This window comes from Pelodiscus sinensis, chromosome 4 (assembly GCF_052426305.1).
Source record: "Pelodiscus sinensis isolate ZL-2025 chromosome 4, ASM5242630v1, whole genome shotgun sequence".
In the NCBI taxonomy this organism is placed as follows: Eukaryota; Metazoa; Chordata; order Testudines; family Trionychidae; genus Pelodiscus; species Pelodiscus sinensis.
The window spans coordinates 6,969,629-6,988,264 of NC_143055.1; the positions used below are offsets into that span (position 1 = coordinate 6,969,629).

Genomic DNA, 18,636 nt, shown 5'->3' on the forward strand with positions numbered 1-18,636 from the left:
TCGGGGTTTTCGGCCTTCAGAGGATAACCGTGTTACTTCATGAATGCAATGGAAACATAATTATGCTGTGAAGGAGGCTAGAGAAACAGCGAAGAGCCGCTTAGTTTCCTCTCTGATATGATTTCAAAATGCAATGAAAATGCATTTGACCTAATTTTATTTAAAAAAAAAAAAAAAAACCCTATGATGTGCAAAAAATGTGTTCTATATTCCATCATACCCTTAATTATGTGGACTTCATGCTCATTATAAATTGAGAGTTAATTTTTTTTGGTTAAGGTACAGTCAAGGTCCAGATTCAGTGATAATATTAGGGTGCGTCTAGACTATATTCCTCCTTCGAAAAAGGAATGCAAATGAGGGAAATAAAAAAAGGAAATGAAGTGCTGATTTACAAATCTCGTGCTTCATTTGCATAATCTCATCTGATCGCTTTTTCGGAAGATATTTTTAAAAAAAAGCAGTCTAGATGGGGTTCTTTCGGAACCTCCCCCCTTTTTGAAAGAACGCTGTAAACCTAATTTTTTTCAAGAATAAAGGTTTTCTCGAAAAAGGTGGGTTTTTTTGGTTTTTTATTAAAGAACCCCATCTAGACTGCTTTTTTTCCCAAAAATCTTTCGAAAAAGCGATCAGATGAGATTATGCAAACGAAGCATGAGATTTGTAAATCAGCGCTTCACTTGCATTTTTTATTTCCCTCACTTGCATTCCTCTTTTGAAAGAGAAGTGTAGTATAGATGCACTGCTAATGATGATTCAAACATTTTGGGGTCTATTAAAAAATCTCTGGTGATCCGGGTTGGCCTGTGTTTTGCCTGTTGACTGCCCCTTGTTATTATTGGACTTCATTATTTTGTGGCAGTTTCATCAAGGGATCTTATTTTTTTTTAACTTGATCTGTTTTTTATTTATTGATCTGCGTGCGTGGCTGTGCCTTAAAAATGGGCAACTCCTAAATCATCCTTCAGTCATTAACGTAACAATCATATTTTCCTAGTCCCTCCTACCTATATAAAACATACTTCTATAGAGTATTTTCAGACCCTTTCATGACTTGTCCAGAAGCCCAATCATTTTTCTTATTTATCACTTTGCCTCTCTGGGAAGCACATGTTTTGTTTCTTCTTTTGTCCTGGGCTGGTCTCCAGGTTCATCCTTTTTAATTTTCTTTAGTTAAATAGCCTCAAATAATATACATGCTTGAAGCAAATGGAGCCCAATAGAAGTCTCTGAGACACATTCAGCAATGAAGTTGCAAGCTGGGTGTAAGTTGGTTAGAAAATGAGTATAAGCAGCGAAGTAGCGTAACTTGTATCCTTCTCACATTTAATGGGCCAACATTTGCACTGGTATAACTCTCAAATGGAGTTATGCCAGAAGCAAATTTGGCCCTAGTTAGGCAAAATGAATGTAAACAGGTTCAACACAGGTTGAGGGATAAGGGTGAAAGTTAGGATAGTAGTACCAATGAAACTAAATACTAGCATCCTATACTGTAAATCAAAGTCATCTGCTTCACACTGTGTTATACTATCTCTGATAACCAGAGGCCCAAATTTCTGTCTCCTAGCACTTGTTTTACACACCTGCCAAATGCCAAATCAGTGCACGTAATGCCCTTCTGCCTCTTTCATCTGCCTTTTGACAAGCTTACACCACTATTTACACACCAGTGAATTTGCCCCTCAAATACAGCATATGGCTGCTATGTAAAGGGTTGTTCAAGTGATTCTTTTAACATATTCCTGAGAATTAAGAGCTCCATTTCCACAGCTTTTATTGTGAGTTGTGACCCTTCTTCAATTCCCTTCCGCCTGACCCAGGTGATATAAAGAAGGTCCACTTTTACGGGGGTTGTTTTACAGGATTTTGCATTTTTTAATCCCTAGCTGGGGCTTTCCTCTCTTGATACTTGAGTCTGTGTGCATTCTACTTTTTTTGGTCGGCTTGGCTTTTTTAGGAAAGTGGTAAGAAATAATACATAGTAGACTGGATGGACAATTTATAAATAATTGAAGATGGAATGGGAAGATAACTGTGTGGCAAATGGCTGTGCTAAAACCACTCCCCCCAGCAGAGCGTGTTAATTTCCATGAATGCAAGGTGCATCCTTCTGTTGACAAGTCTGAGCTCAAACAATCGGATACAAAACTGCTGTCGCTCCAAGGGAGACTGAACAGTTCAGTTACAGCCCAGAAGAAAAGCTCTATGTAAGCTTGAAAGCTTTCCCTCACCGTCAGGAGTGGGTCCCATAAAAGACGCCTCTTCATTGTCTCTCTGATATCCTGGGACTGACATAGCTGCAGCGCTGCTGCATACTGTTACTTCCCTCTCGTTTTGTCACCGTATGATTTAACATTTGCATACATTCTTGCTTCCTCATTCCGTCTGTTCCTGCTACTTCTGTCCCCGCCTGCCATCAATCTTTCCTCAGCTCTGTCACAACTGGTGCCTGCTTATAGGCACGGGTGGTTGGTGCAGTTGGGGCTGAGGGAGGCAGACCTTGAGTCCCACCTACAGCCCCCCGCACTCTCTGCTGAGGCTCTGGCCCCCTGGGGAGGGGAGGAGGCGGTACGGTGCACCAAGTGCTCTCCAACCTGCCTGGAGCACCGGGAAGGGATAGGGTTACCAGAAGGCTTAAAAAAAAAAAAAAAGTACACACACACTTAATCTCAGATGGCGGGCGGGGGGGACCGGCCAGGAGGGGTCGGGGGACGATTGGCCAGTGGGTCTGGCCTGGGCGTACGCAGATCCTGGAGTGCTGCTCATTCCGAGCATAGTCCCAGCAGGGTGCATGGGCGAGTCTGGTCCCAGGAATTTCATCCCGGTCCCACCCCCTTGCTGTTCTCCCCCCTCTACTATGTAGTTGCCTACTGCCTGGCTGGTAGACACACTCACGCAGCGTGAGCCTGTCTACTAGCCAGGCAGTACACAACTACGTACTGATACTCCTAATACTAAAACGTACCTAATTAGAAAATACTGGACGTTTATGTGTCTGGTATTTCCTCAATTTATTTACCGGACAGAAAGCTCAAATACCGGACTGTCCAGTTCAAAACTGGATACCTGGCAACCCTAGGAAGGGGCAGAGAAGTGGGCAGCACGCCAAGCACTCAGTGGTCCTAAACTATGGGGACTGCCCATTCCAAATTGGGGGAGGGGAGATGGTCCCAAAGTGCAAGGTTCAAGTCCCGCTCCTGGGCTGAAAACTCCGGGACAGCATTTTTCCCAGATTGCCTGCAGACCCCTCCTATCCCTACTCGAGGTTCAGGGGCAGGGCCAGCTCTTCCCGGTGGAGAGGTGAAGTGAGCACGTGGAAGATCTGGGGCTCTCCATAGAGCTTATACTGTGACCTGGCTCTGGCTTCTGTCTGGACAGAGGCAGGGCCATGCGGGGGATGAGCAGAGGTAGGCTCATGAAGAGTGGCCATTCTTTTGCCTTTTTAAAAGGGGGGTTGACTTATCCGGCGCCAGCAGTCTGAATTGTTTAGTTGTGGGTTTAAAAATTCAACCTGGCACAAATGCCAAAATTGCACATACGTGTCTAAGAGGAGGCAGTTAGCCACATCGTCCTTCAGAATGGACAGGGCCAATTTCAGCCTTTTGTCCTTCGACAGCCGCGTGTCAATCATACTTTGCGCAACTGCTGGTTCTTGAGTGAACTTAGCGATAGGCAGGGACTTCCCCTCTGGCCAGGAGCAGCTGCTTCTGCACCCCGCCTTTGCTCAACCCCCATTCCAACATCCTTCTGGAGATTCCACAAGCCCCCCCCTCCCACCTTTTCCCCTGAGCATGCTCAGTTCTGGCTCCTCCCCTTTCCTCTGGAGCGTCCCGAATTCCATGAAACATCTGTTCTGCAGTAGGTGGGAGGAAGAGGGCTGCCCCAGCGGGGCTGAGAGCTGGTGGGGCAGGGAGCCCTGAGGCTAGATCCCTGGTTAATTGGTTAAACCAGGGGTGGGCAATAATTTTTGACCAGGGGCTACTTGAGAAATTTTTGAGGTGGCTTTGGGCAACCCAGGAAGGGGAGGGGCTTTAGGTGGAAGGGGAGGGGCCAGGACACTTCTGTGCTTCTCCGCCCATGGACCCTGATTGGTCTGTGTGTGGGGGAGCCCGTGAAGTCTTTGATCCTGCCCTCCCCAGAGAGAACCACCAGCCATTCTGAACAGCTGGCGTTTTCCTCTAGGTGCCTGTGCCCCTGACGGGTCGGAGGAGACTGTGCACTCTCCCCTCTCCATCCTCAGGTCACTCAGGGCATTGGGGAAGGGGCAGCAAGTGAAGTCTGCCCCCGCTCTGCAAGGGAGCGCAGTGCTTAGTCACCTGCCAGCTAAGCAGCAGCTGGAGGTTGACTCATAAGTGTCGAGCCCCTTGCAGGGTGGGAGGAAACTTCGTGCTTTTCCCTGATTGGCTTGGGGGCAGGAGGAACGCGAAGTCTTTCGCTTCCTGCCCTCCGGCGCACGGCGTTTAGAGTCAACTACCTGGGTTTACTAAGCGCTGCGCACTCCCCCATCCCTATGCTCTGATTGGTCTCGGTGGGGTGGATCCGGCCTGCAGAGGCTCTTTTACCCACCACTGGGTTAAATGTTAAGTTGATTTAACATTTAATTAGTTGGTTAATTAATCAGGATTTTACATTCCTAGCTGGAAGAAATGGCATCTGTTGGCTGCATGCAGAGTTGGTCAGCGGGCAGAAGAAGACATGCGTATGTTTGTCACCAGGGGCAAACCTCTCGTTCAGGTGCCCCTGCTGGTTTGTTAAAAGGAGCAGAATGGATTATAAAGTCAAGCTCTCCTCTAAGCAAAGATTTCATTCTAATTAATTATCAAAGCCTACAGTGCCATATTTGTGTTTACCAGTTGGATGCCATTATTTACTCATGTTGATAGGGTCGTCCCTCGGCAGACTTTTGTGTTAATACTTGCACCAATATGTTCCTTCAGGTCTGACAGGTCTCGCCGACGTAATTGGGCTTGCACAGATGTTTACTAATGTGCTATCTTGTCCTGGATGCCCCACATGCAGACAGGGCAGCTGAAACTTAAGTTTTTTAAACACTTCTTGCAGGAGATGGTGATTGTATTGCACATTCTGGGAAACGTGAACGTCAGTAAACAAAAGGTTAAACTTGTCAGTAACAGAATAAATCATTAATGTCTGTAATCGTTTTCTTCCGTCTGTCTGCGGGCGTTTGATGCTCTAAGCAATGAAACCAAAGTATTCAAATTCATTATGCTTTCCCCCACTTAATCTGTCTTTCTCCTTTTTATTTTTTTAGAAAGTCCACCGGCAGCGATGTCCAGAAATGGGTATTTTTTTGAAGAGACTGGTGAGTATTATTTTATTTCTTTTCTACTAATTTGTGGCACGCTGTATGGCATAAAAAAGAAACTACCATCGTGACCTAGATGTATCAATGGAAAAATGACTTGGTCGATTTTGAAGATCTGTCTGGCCACAGTTGGAGTATCAAATCCATTTCACTTATGACCTAATCTGGGTTTGAACCCACATTTGCATGAATGAATGGAATGCTGCATAGCATAATTCTAGTGCAACAAATAGTCTGTCTGTACAATTAAGTCCCGTAGATCTAATGCCTTATTGTTTTGAATATTGGTGTTTTCAGGTTTTTGATGCCTGGGCAGTTTCTTTTCTGGTTCTTTTTTGGGTTTTTATCTTTCTACTTGATGTGCCAGATACAGCATGGGCAGTATATTGAGGGAATCACTCTACCTTTAGAAAAACTAGGCAGCTGCCTAGAGTGGTCAGTTTCTGGGACCATGAACTTCCTCTCTCCCTCCAGTACAGTTGAGAGCTTGATGTGTTGTGACCCTTACACACTAGCCTCCCATTGGAGAGCCTCTCAGGCTGGGGCCAGCCTCCCTTGAGAAAGGATATTGGGGCTTTGCTCCTTATCTGGGCAATCTCACAGCTGCTGGGGCTGGGAGTGGAGAGTGACGGGTGCCCTGCTCATGGAAACCAGCACTAGCTCAGAGCTCATCGAGAGGCCTGCATGCCACTGTTGTTGCCACACAAGATGAGCTTTCTGCCCTGGGACCCTCCATTGGCAGTGGCTGGCAGGGCTACCGAGCACGAGACAGGGCTCTGAGGAGCAGGAAGTGGCTCCCAGCCAGGCTGGTGGGGCAACACTCCCAGCCTCTCCCCAGATGCTCCCCACCACAGCAGGCAGGATGGCGGTCGCGGCTCAGACACTGAGCTGCTCGGCGGTCGGTGTTCTTGGTCGCATTGCAAGTGCTGCCGGGGCTTTGGCCTCAAGCACAGGGACATGCCCCGCTCTGTTAATCTCTTGCCCGCACCTGCTGCCCCTCACTCAGCCCCGGTGGGCCCTGCTGCCCCCCCCAACCCTCCCCACCTACAGGCGCTGCTACATTTCTACCACCTCTGGGCTCTTGAGGGGCTGCAGGAGCTTGACTGAAGGATGCTGGGAAGAGCGGGCTGAGGAGTGCTGAGGAAAGGGCCACTGGGAAGGGCAGTCCTGAGTGGGAGTATCTGCCGTCCGAGGAGCAGGTCTTGGCCACTTGCAGGTCCTAGAACCTGGGGGACTTCCCCCCCCAGCCTGGCCAAGCTCAGCCTGCCCAGGTGTCACTGTCCTCATGCTGCAGGGCCGAGCAGCCTTTGCCACCTCAGGCCCAACTGTGTGGTCTTGGGGGTTCAGAGAGAGCAGGGTGAGCGCTTCACCTCGTCCAGGTGCCGGCCCTCATGTCGAGAACTGGATTCAAAGGTACGCAGTGTGTCCCCATTCAGGGCACTCAACTCGCAGCAGTAACAACAGATCCCCAGGGCCCTGAACCTTTTCCTCCAGATGCCACGAACAGAGAGGCTTTTTTTTTTCTCCGGGTTTTTGTCAAGACTGCAGAGCATTTTAGTTCATCTGCTGTTGTCAGCAGTCTTGAAGAGCTGGAGGCAGGCTCCCGGCATTCAGGTCCCCAGTTGGCCTCTGGGCACTGTGAACGCAATGTGTCCCGATGGCACAGTTAACTGGGCTATACTGTTAACTAATCTCCATCTCGTCCATCCACAGGGGATACTTTCTAAAATCCAAGAACTTGCGCTAATTATGCAGACTCTTCTTTCCCATTGCTAGGTTTCCTCTGGTTTTGCTTGTTGGGGGCGTTTTTAATGCAATGCTCTTATAATTGCACCCAGGCAGATTAGAATTGTAAAGGTGGTGGATTTTTGTTTTGTTTTGTTACTTTGCCCTTAAATCTCCTGTCAGTCGTTTTCCTCCTCGTCTTAGTGATAAAATCTGGCCTTTTTTAAAAAAGTTCACTTTTGCTACTAATTCTAGATGACTCACCTTCTTAAAATCTCTGTGCTAATTGGGATGTGAGCACAGTGAACCTCCTGCACAGAATTTAGGAAGAATAAAAATTAGAATAACACTTATGGAGGGTTTTACAAGCATTAGTTCTTGCATCACCCTGCGTGAACCCCTTATGCCTAACAATCTAATTTTTTTTATTGCTTACTTCATTTTTAAGTGGTCTCCGACAGCATGTGTGAATCCCTTGTGCTTAACAAAGTGACCTACCTTCTTTTTAACTTCCCCAGATCTTAATTATTTCCCTAGGAGGGTGGTGAAGTACTGGAATGGGTTACCTATAGGGTTGGCAGATGGTTGAAACAAAAATATCAACCCCCCTCCCCCCCCCCAAAAAAAAACCCAGGAAAAAATTCTGTTGAAGGGGGGGAGCAGGGAAAAAGGGAGGAGACCAAAGTTGTTGAGCAAAAACAAATAAATAAATAAAACAGCATGTACCCTTTAAAAGTGAGTGCAGGGATAGGAGCGGTTGAGCACTAAGACCCAGGGGAAAGCATTGCTTCCCTTAGGTCTTTTGCCTGGCAGCCTTGGGGAACAGGTAAGCATGGGGGCTGGGGGTGTTGGGAGCCAGGGGGAACTCGGGGGGGGGGGCGGGGGGAGAGCCGAAAATACCGGACTGTCTGGGTGAATACCGGACACCTGGCAACCCTAGTTACCTACGGAGGCGATGGAATCTCCATCCCTAGACGCTTTTAAGTCCCGGCTTGACACAGTCCTACCTGGGATGATTTAGTTGGGGTTGGGCCTGCTTTTAGCAGGGGGTTGGATTTGATAACCTGCTGAGGTCTCGATCTGAGGAAGAGCTCTGTGAAGGTCAAAGTTTGTCCCTCCTGCCAACTGAGGTTGGTCCAATAAAGATACTACTTCATATAACTTTCCTCCCTCAGAGGGAGATGGGAGAGACAAAGATCTGTTAGCTCTCTTTCATGTTTGGGGAAAATGTAGGTGTACAGAAGTTAAATGTCTTGTCCAGAAACTCAGAGTCTAAACTGTAGTTTAATTTAGAGGAAGCCATATTGTCATTCCTTAGTCCACTTCCTCTGAAGTGAGTCACCTTCCATTTTATAAAAACAACGAGGAGTCCTGTAGCACTTACCAGATTTATTTGGGCAAAAACCCACATCTTACTCTTTAAGGTGCCACAGGACTCCTTTCTTTTTGTATCATAGAGTATCATAGAATCATAGAACTGGAAGAGACCTCAGAAGGTCATCAAGTCCAGCCCCCTGCTCTAGGCAGGACCAATTCCAACTAAATCAACCCGGCCAGGGCTTTGTCAAGCCAAGACTTAAACACCTCTAGGTATGGAGACTAACGTATTGTCTACAGTGGCACCAAAAACTTCTTTTTGTTGACAGAACAGTGAGAGCGCACACACTGTAATGCAACTTTTGTCATGAAAAATACCCAGTTTTGACGACAAAAAAATTCCATCCCTGCAAGAGACTTTTGTCTTTTCCCCCTCGCCTTTATTGTTGACAAAGAGCCAGTGTGGACTGTTTGTTTTTGTTGAGAGAATGGACTTCCACCAGTATCCCACAATGCGTGCTTTGATGGCTCTGCTCAGTGTTTTGTGATCTCTGCTACCCTGCAGGCATGCAGTCCTCCTCCTTTTAAAGCTCCAGAAACTATGAGAGCTGAGTGAGCCGCTCTGTTTGGGGAACAAAGAACAAATCATTGGAGTGCTCCTGTTCTGCCTGTACTGGAGAAACAGTGGCAGGCAGACTGCTGCTGCTATAGGGGGAGGGCTAGAGAGACTGCTGTGCTGCTTAGATATTCCTCAGCATGGTGAACTCACAGAGCTAGGAAGGAATCCCAAGAAGTACAGGGATCAGCTCTGCCTTCCCACAACACTGCATTGTGGGATGCTTACCCACATTGCTTTGTTCTTATCTGTTGACAGGGGAGTTAGCAATGTGGCCACTAAATGTCCTCAATAGGAGGCAGGAAAACCAGTTTGACTTGTTTTCACTTTCATTGACTTTTGCATGTTGACAGCACGTTTGTCGCCAAACCTTCCCATGTAGACCTAGCCTAACACGACTAACCCTTTGATGTTTTCCATGTAGAGGTGTCAAAATAAATGGCTTTGTAAAGCAGGCTTATCATTTAAATTGCTTCTCTAAACCATACCCCAATTTATAACTTGACAAATGATGACTGAGAGAGTTTGAGTTGCTTATTGTTTTTATACCAGCAACTTCCTTCACTTATTTCCAGGGCTCGACAAAGTATTGAATCTACTCGCCCATGGCGTGTAGATTTCAGCCGGGCGCCCCGTTCATTTGTGGCACACGCATGCGCAATGCGGGTCTTACGCATGCGCAGTGTGGGGCTGGCGAGCGGCTTTCACCACCGTTCGTCAAGCCCTGCTTATTTCAATAGCTTTTTGTTGGGTTATACTGGAGAAATAGACCTTGTTAGTGTTTTTTGTTACTTAGGCTTTATAACAATTTGTCTTCCGGCTTTGTGGTTATCTCCATCCTGGAATGGTCTACTGATCGTATCTCTAGGTATAATTGCGGTGTTTTTTTCCTTCCCCATTCCCAAGCCTTGTCTTTTAATTAGCCATTAACCAACAAGATATTGTTACCCCTACCTCACCTCATCTTTTTAGATATTGATCTGAGAAACTGATGATCCCTTTTGCCAAGCTAAACATTTATGCTCTTCCCATCTAGGTTATAATGTGTGTGGCTTTTTTTGATGAAAACATTGCTGTTCTTTATTTCTTGCAGTGCAACAACTGCTATTGTCTCCACTTAATTGAAACCCTAATTTTTCTTGGAATGATGCTTACATCCATAAGCCTTTACCACTGGAAGAGTATCTAACGGATTGTCCTCATGAGTGTTTGATATGCCCAAATCGCAAGAATTTCTCTAATGCCTTTTTATCCATTTTGTAACCATCTGCACCTGGTGAAGCCCGTCTTGTGTACTGCTGTTGAACCCACCCCTCGTGCAAACATTGAGACACACACATTTTGTGGTCCTGCATGTTGACTGGAAGAACTTCAAAGAAAGCTACAGCCAAGAACTGGATTTAGTATCGGTAGGGGGAGGTGTATATGAAATATTCTTTAAGTTTTAACTAGTAGTTTTGAAGAATCAAGAGCAAGCTGGCAAAAATGAGGAATCAATTCCAGTTTCTCCATCAAAGAACAGTATGCTGGTATCTAGCTGCACATTCTGTGTTGACTTGTATACGAAACTGAGCAGATTTAACGGCATACTGCAAATCCCTTGTTCTCATTGGTAAAATACTTAAGAGCAATGAACTGATCACTGCCTCTGCATTGCCTTTTTCTTTCCTTTTTTTGCCACGGATGTCAGTATTTTTTTTCCTAAGCTCGTAAACAGCAACTGTGTTTGACACAGATTGTGAATTTGAGTTGACCAGTTGGTGTCCTGAATCAAATTTCATGTCAGCGAGAGTCCTTCCTGGCAATTTAAAATGTCTGTTCAAATGATTGTAAAGACCAGGTCCAAATCTGAAGATTAATTAAAATCTCGATGAAGTGCAGCTCTGCAAGCAGTGTTCAGAATAAAAACTCATTAAGCTACTTGTCTTTTTCCTAGTGGAACTTTCTAGTTCTGCTCATTGTTAAAAGGTGTACAGATACCTAAACTTTCACTGTAAATGGATTAGTTCTAAAGGAATTAGTATCCATAGAACATAATTGTATTTACCAACATAATTGACTTTTTAAAAGATTAGGCAACATGTGCTAGTGCTGAATCTTCATTTTCTCTGAAGAGAATGTTGTTTGAATTTTCTGCGGGGTTATAAATCGTAAAAGAAGGAATCCTAACATTCTGTGGAATAAGTGAAACCTTGCGTTGTTTTAAAGCTGGTCGAGCAAGTACAACATAGGTTCTGCCTTCCGGAGCATATCTTATGGTTTTTTTGGTCTCTGCTGACTTATTAATTGGCTTTGTTGGCACAATAAATGGCAGTTCTGCTGGAGGGACTAGCCTGGTTGGGGATGTTTGGACATATTTTATCTATTTGTTGTTGTGGTTTTGGTTTTGCATTTAAGTTTGGAATGTGTGTCATAGTTTTGCTTTTTTTTTAAAAAAAATAGTTTTATCTAAATATGAAATTAATCTAAATAGCATTCTGAGAAGAATCATTTCACAATGGGAATTGGATTTTCCAGTACAATGTCTGTTTGCCAGCCACAAATGCACCACAACTGCTGGTGACAAGCCAGAAGTCAACTTGCGTGTGTTCCTACAGGTTTTTATTTCTAAGCCATAAATTAAAATGAAGGTTTCTAATTTAGTGGCTTGTAGTGTGGAACAGAAAATCTGCATGTTGCTGTGGTTTAAAAAAAACCCATTGAATTACTTAGATTATTTATAAGGCTTCTTAGATAACTAGTTGTATAATAGAATACTGGAATATATACAGAAGAACTTTTTTTTTCTTTTGTAGTAGTATATCGGTTTTTTCGTGTCTGTTGTGAATTGTTAAGGCAGCAGAGAAAAGTTTGCATTTCCATCTGGCTTGTTTTATGACAAAATACACCCCACATAATAGATTTGGAAATCATGACTGTACAGTAGTAAAGAGAAAAATTCTCCCCAGCTAGTATCTCAGAAGCCTCCTTGTTAAAATGGCTATCTTCAAACTTGTGGGAAATAGGTCATTCTCTAACTATCTTTTCCATTTTTACCAAGTGGCTGTGGGTCTTGGGGATTGGCAGACATAACCCATTACCTCTGGAGTGAAGAGAGTCCTGAGATGGATGTGAAATGCTTATTTAACTCAACACTGAAGTTGTCTATAGGGCTCCCACAGTCCAGAGGACTGCCATAGCATAAATACCTGTTAGGGATGTAAAAGAGTAGTCGACTATATGATTAGCCTAGGCTAGGCTAAAGGTTATCGGTTAATCTAGGCGACTACTTGCATTCTACGCCTCTCCCCCGCTGCCTCTGTGTCAGAGGCAACAAGCAGTGGGGAGCAGGAGCCGGTGCTGGTGGGAGCTGGCTTAAAAGCCCTGGGAGTTTGGACCCCTAGTGGACAGGGGCTGCTGCCGTGAAGCAGCCCCTCCCTGTGGCAGGCCCAGACTTGACATAGACAGAGGTGAGGGAGAGGACTCCCAACTGCTCTGTGGGAGGCGGAGCTGCTTCTGTCCGTGGGGAGCTCGGACCCTCAGTGGACAGGGGCTGCTGCCAGAACAGCCGCCTTCTGTGGCCAGCCCAGGCCACCACAGACAGAGGCTGCTTCGTGGCAACTTCCTCCAGAAGCCTCTGTCCATGGGGAGCTTGGATCTGCATGGACAAAGGCTGCTGCTACCCTGAGCTGCTGCCTCTGTATCTGAGGAAACAGCACGAGGCAGCAGGCAGCCAGTCCGCAAGGGGAGCTGGTTTTTATAGTGGCTACCCTCGCCGACCGGCTCTGCTTGGCACCCCGCACTACTGCTTCTGATAGAGAGGCAGTAGTGTGGGATGGCAGGGAGCTTCCCAGGAGTGTGGCTGGAGTGCGCTGGCTGCTGGTCCCGCCCCTGAGGGATTGTAGAATAGTCGACTAACTGCTAAGAGTTCATGCAGTTGCTCAACTGTTCTGTTACCTTCTATCTAACATCCCTATTGGGGGTCATTACTATTTCTAGTAAGTTAAATTGGGACAGAACTGCTAGGGAAGGGCTCAGCCCACAAAGCTAAGTAGAGTGTAACATTCTAGTAAAGAAAAATGTAATGCTCATTCTTTTAAAATGGGCAGATGCAAACACAATTATTGCTTTTTTTTATTATTTTGTTTTTGTTTTGTTAGTCTCTTCCATACTGCTCAGATGTGGGGCATCAGCTGAAAAAATAACATTTCTCCTTAGAGCTGGGTAGAATTACATACGTATTTTTAATTATCCTCCATTATCACGACAAAGGGTACAGGGAATACAATTTGTAGCTTGGTTTGGTAAATGTTCCTGACAATTTTGCAGACTTGGTTTAAACTGGCAATGAATTGAAAAGGATTTTTCTTTTTTTTTAAATTTACCTGAATGCCTGTAGCTGGAAGTAAGATGCAAATGTACACAGTTTTGATCACCCAGCCTTCGAGCAAAAAGCTCTTATGCATGCTTTGGGTTCCTGTGGTGATAACTTTGATTGAGAAGTTACACTTCTGCATTATCCTTGTTGTCAAGCAAGTGGGTGGTTATGTGTAAGTGTGCATATTAAATGTAATGATGGCATTTTAAGTGTGTGTCTGTCCCCCTCCCAACTTCTGTTTCTGGAATGTGGTGAATGTGAAAACGAGGGAATTGGTAACATACGTATAAAGTAAGTTCCTCCCGCTCTGTAAATTCCTTTTGATTATTCTCCCATTAATATTAATCCAGAATAAAGTAGCCTACCCATTGGAGGCAATACTGAACCTGCATATGTTCATAATCCCATTTCCAGTGTGGAGATGCAGGCTATGTTATTCCATAGGTAAAGTTGAGTTCCATTTGGCACTTACAACCTGGGATTTATTATCTTGTTGTTTTGTATGAAAAATACAGTGTTGTCTCCCCGAATTTACAGTAGTCAGTCTCCCAGCAAAGAACAATTTTTCTGGGTGTACAAGTTAATCTGTTAATTATTCTGAGCTAAATTGCTTAAGGAAACCTGTTTTTCATTAGTTTAGTATGTGTCAGTCTTTTCTTTGACCTGATGACACAAAGGGGAAAAATATGGAGTAGCAAAATTAAAATGGTTTTTAAAGACAGCTAATCTATTCTGAGACCATAAATACTCAAATGTTTATAACCATGTGGTTGATCATGATTGGTGCCATTGAATGGGCTGAGTTAAGTTTGGTTAGGTGTATCTGTGCATTTTCTTAACATTTACAATATGTTACACTTAAAATCATAACACTAACTCTGGGATTAACAATAGGGATGTTAGAGAGCAGTCAACTACCTGATAAGCATAATCATTAATTATTCCTAGACATGCCAATCCTGAAGTGTTGGCAGTCTGTTGAATATGTGCTGTCAATTTTACCGCCTGTCATGTGAAAATAATAGTTAGAGATATGCTCATGAGGATAGAAACATGCTTCACAACCATTTTCGTGTTGTAATAGACATGATTGAGTGTAGTCGTTTTTATTATCAACTATACTGAGCGGCATGTGGGAGGTTTACAGTTTGAAACCATAAAAAGCAAGCCCAGTTTTTGTTTGTTTTCCAACATCGCCACTTTGGACGTGTTTATCATAGATTCCAATGCATTAAAAACAATCTCTCTCTTTGGGGGGGGAAGGGCGAACGGGCAGGGTTGGGGGAGGGGAACTGTGGGTTTCTAATAGGGTTGCCAGGCATCTGGCTTTTGACTGGAATGCTGGTTGAAAATGGACCCTGGTTGCTCCAGTCTGCACTGTTGACTGGGCCATTAAAAAGACCATTTGTCGGAGCGGCAGAGGCCCGGAGCTAAGACCGGCTCCCTACCTGGCTTGGTGTCACGTAGCTCCTGGAGGCAGTCCCCACCACTCTGGCACCCCTAGAAAGAGGGAGGCTCTGTGTGTTGCCCTTACACTCACAAATGCCACTCCCACAATTCCTGTTGGCTGGGAATTGCAAGGACAGCATTCGGCGTATACTTGCACCTAGGGACATGGCAGCTGTTTCCTGGGAACCGTAGTAAGCACCACTGGGACCTCACACCGCAAACCCTCCCACACATTCCAAACCCCTACCGCAGCCGGGAGTCCCCTCCCTCACCAATACTCCTTCCTGGACCTCCCATCCACCCACGGACCCCAGCCCTGAATCCCTTCCTCCACCCCAAACCTTCAATCCCGGGCCTACCTCCAAGCCCACCCACTCAGCTGGCGCCCTCACCCTCATATGCAACCCTACCATAGCCTGGAGCTGTCTCCCGCACCCTGAACTAGGGTTATAAGATTGCAGCTGTTTAAACAGGTAACCAATCAGCACGAGCATATTGGTTACCAAAACGGTTACATGCAGCTCCTGATCCAGCTCCCAGGGAGACACCTGCTGCCCTGCACAGCTGCCTCTGTATCAGAGGCAGCAGCATGGGGCAGCAGGCGGGAGCCAGTATGCCCGGGGAGCTAGCTTAAAAACAGTCTCCTGGCGCGCACCAGCTCCTAGGAAGCCAACTGCTGTCCTGTACCAGAGGCAGCAGCTGGTGTGTGCTGGGAGCTGGCTTAGAAGCTGGCTCCAGCATGCACCAGCTCTCAGGGAGCTAGCTGCTGCCCCGTGGTGTGTGTGTGTGTAACCTCAGAAATTACACGGTTAGCCAGTTACCCACATTTTAACATCCCTACTCTGAAGCCTCATTTCTGGCCCCACCTCAGAGCCCACATCCCTGGCCCTCCTCCCATAGCCCAGTGAGCGAATGTAACCCACGCACCTGGGCTGTGTCTACACTGGCAGGTTATTGTGCAAGAGCCAAAATAGCAGTGGATAGAGTGTGAAGAGCCACGTATTATATATTTATTTTATATATATCTATAGATCGATAGATACAGTACACACAATGTAGTGATAAAAATAACATTACAGGACATTTTGGACAAAAACCAATAAAAAAGCCTCTAGTCACTTAAAAAATTCACGTTCATTCCATATATCTTCAGAGAACTTGTCCAGGAACAAACATTAAATTAAAAAGAAACAACCTTTTAAAATACAGTAAAATTCTCACACTAAAAAGAAAACAACCACATCCCCACCATGTATTTTAAATTTAACACTACTGCCCTGTTATGTCCTGTAAGTTTTTAAAAATTAAACTGAAATGAAAAGTACATTAGCACAATTTGAAGTGCTTGTCCCAGACTGCAAATATGAGAGGTTCAAAAATAATAAGGGCGAGACTCATATCTCAGAATAATTGCTTCAGCCTGGCAAACAATAGCCTTTGAATTTTATATAAAGAAACACAGTGTAAACCAGGTACATGCTGATTCTTTTTTTTGCCCTGGAATTTAAATATGACATCTGTGTTGGCTGCCTTATTCTGCATCCATGAAGACTTTGTGTTTAAGGTGCTTCAGCTTTGCACCCCCCTACCCAATCCTCCTGCCCTCCCCCACAGCCATGCACTTTTCCCCCTCCCCCCCGCTCTAACCCAATCCCTCTGCCCTCCCCCAGAGCCAGGGACGTGCGCACGTGCACACACATACACACCTACCTACCTGGCTCTAACCTAATGCATGGGTCCCAGAGCCGCCGCTGCCACCATGCACTTCTCCTTGCAGGCGCTGGGGCGCTGTGCGGTGAGCGGCCGGCCGTGAGCAGTCTGGGCGCGTGGCTCAGAATCAACAGGAGCCAAACTTTTTTAATCAAAGAAACCTGGGTTTGCCACCGCTGTTCTAGCATTTCCATCTCTTCCAGCTTTTTCTCCCAACCATGATGGCTGGAAGCCTTTTAAAAAAAAATTAAAATTCTTATGTATTGCATAAATCCACAAGCTGATGTCTTAAGAAAAGCACCATGAATCTTTAGACTCACAATTAAATTATCAGTGTGGGGGTTGTTGAGCTTGAGTTGCTCATTGAACAAAAATGCTTATAAACATTGTGCTGTTACATCCTTTTTGTTATCAGGGTTATTTAAAAAAAAATTGTACATTGTTTGTTTGGAATGCTTGAGGGTAAAATATAACTTGAAAGGGATTTTTTTCAATAATTGACCTAAATATTCATGGTATTAGCATATTGAGCATATGAATGCCACCTGAAAACAAAACCAGTCATAACGTTAAAGCACCCCTGTAGCATAACCTTTTTACATTTTTATCAATTTTTTTTTGTCACAGATTATTTCCCCCCCACTTGTCACAACTGTAATTGCTAGGGAGAAAGTCGCACATGTAAATAAGATGCCAACTTTTAAATATAGGGTCACAAATCTCTGACTCCGCATGTATGTACTCAGGGCAATGCAATTTCTAAATCTTGCAGAAAGGAATAATGCCAGATGACTGATGCTTTGAAATATCAGGGTGGTTCTCCCTGCTCCAGTTAATGTGGTTTAGAATTAGACAGCTCTTAAATTGCTTGTGCTGTAGAGTAGATCTCACACTCATAGTCCCCAAGTGTTGAGATCAACAAAGTGGGTCCTAGTGTTTTCTCTGTTTGCACTTTGTACACCCGCTTTTTGAGGACTGCATCCTGAAAGTGGATCTTCTTGCCTGAGCTGCAGTCTAGCAGCATGCATCTCAAATTGGCTGAGATGAAAGATGAAGCAATTATTGATGAGCTGTAGTCTTGTTCCAGAGAACCTCGCTCTGAGAATTTAAGGCTGTGACTTTTTTTTTCCAAAAGCCCAAAGGGCAATTAAATGTATAACTTCCATTGACTTTCAAAGCAAGATTTTCAGTGAGAATTGGGCATCTAGCTGCCCTTTGTGCCTGTGAAAACCTCCTCCCAGGTTGGTGCAGTTAGCAGCGATACTAGCCTTGTTGCATGTTTCTTATTATCGGCGAGGCTGGCAGTGTAACAGGTTTATTATCGTTGCCTTTAGTTAGGTGGCAACTCTAATCACACAAACCCAAACACCCTTGCCCCACTTCCTATCCCCTGAGGCTATGCCTCTTCTCCAAGGTCCATCTCCATTCACTCTATCCCCCCTCCCTCCATTACTCAATCTCCACCGTCCTCACTAATTTTCACCTGAAGGGGGTCAGGTCTGTGGGGGAGGCGGCTCTGGGCTGGGACTGAGGGGGAGTGTGGGAGGGGTTCTGGGCCACTTCTGTGGCAGAGGGCTGGGGGTGCATAGCAAGTGTCAAAAATCAGGATAGGAGTAATAAACACCTATATACAAGGCAGGGCACCAAATTCTGGGACTTTCCTTATAAAATTGGAACATCTTGTTGCCCTAGGGACGTGGACAAGCAATTTAGAATAAAAGTGGCCAATGGTGTGGATGTAAAACGGGGAGAAGGAGCCCCTACACAGAAGAAAGATCCGACCTGAGAGCCGTATCTAATCACCGGTGGATCTCTAGCCACAAATCAGGCATACACAATTTTAGGGCCAAACCATGTATTTGAGTAGAATAGAGGAACAGATATACAGTTAACAGTAAGTTTCAACTAACCAACCCTCCCTAACCCGAAGAAAGGAGATATGTATCTAGGGAACTGTTCTAAGGTATATACAAAGCCTGAGGCGATCGATGCCTGCGACCTTCAACCCTCGGGCTATTTGTAAGCCTCTGGGGAGGACAAGCAGGGAGATCCCACGGTAGTGAGTCCTCTGTGAAGAGACGACCTCGATCTGGAAAGGAATCCCCTCTGGACACAGTCTGATCCGTCCTTCGA

General features: G+C 45.3%; 1 protein-coding gene across 7 annotated transcripts in view; it reads left to right on the top strand.

Moving 5' to 3' along the window:
- Positions 1-18,636, top strand: part of SLC4A11 (solute carrier family 4 member 11) — a 256,640-nt gene that overhangs the window by 107,285 nt on the left and 130,719 nt on the right. For all 7 annotated transcript variants that reach the window (XM_025179543.3, XM_075931014.2, XM_089777745.1 and 4 more), the window contains exon 2: positions 5,276-5,326. In XM_025179543.3, the coding sequence (XP_025035328.1) occupies positions 5,276-5,326 (51 nt within the window). The remainder of the gene's footprint in view (positions 1-5,275; positions 5,327-18,636) is intronic.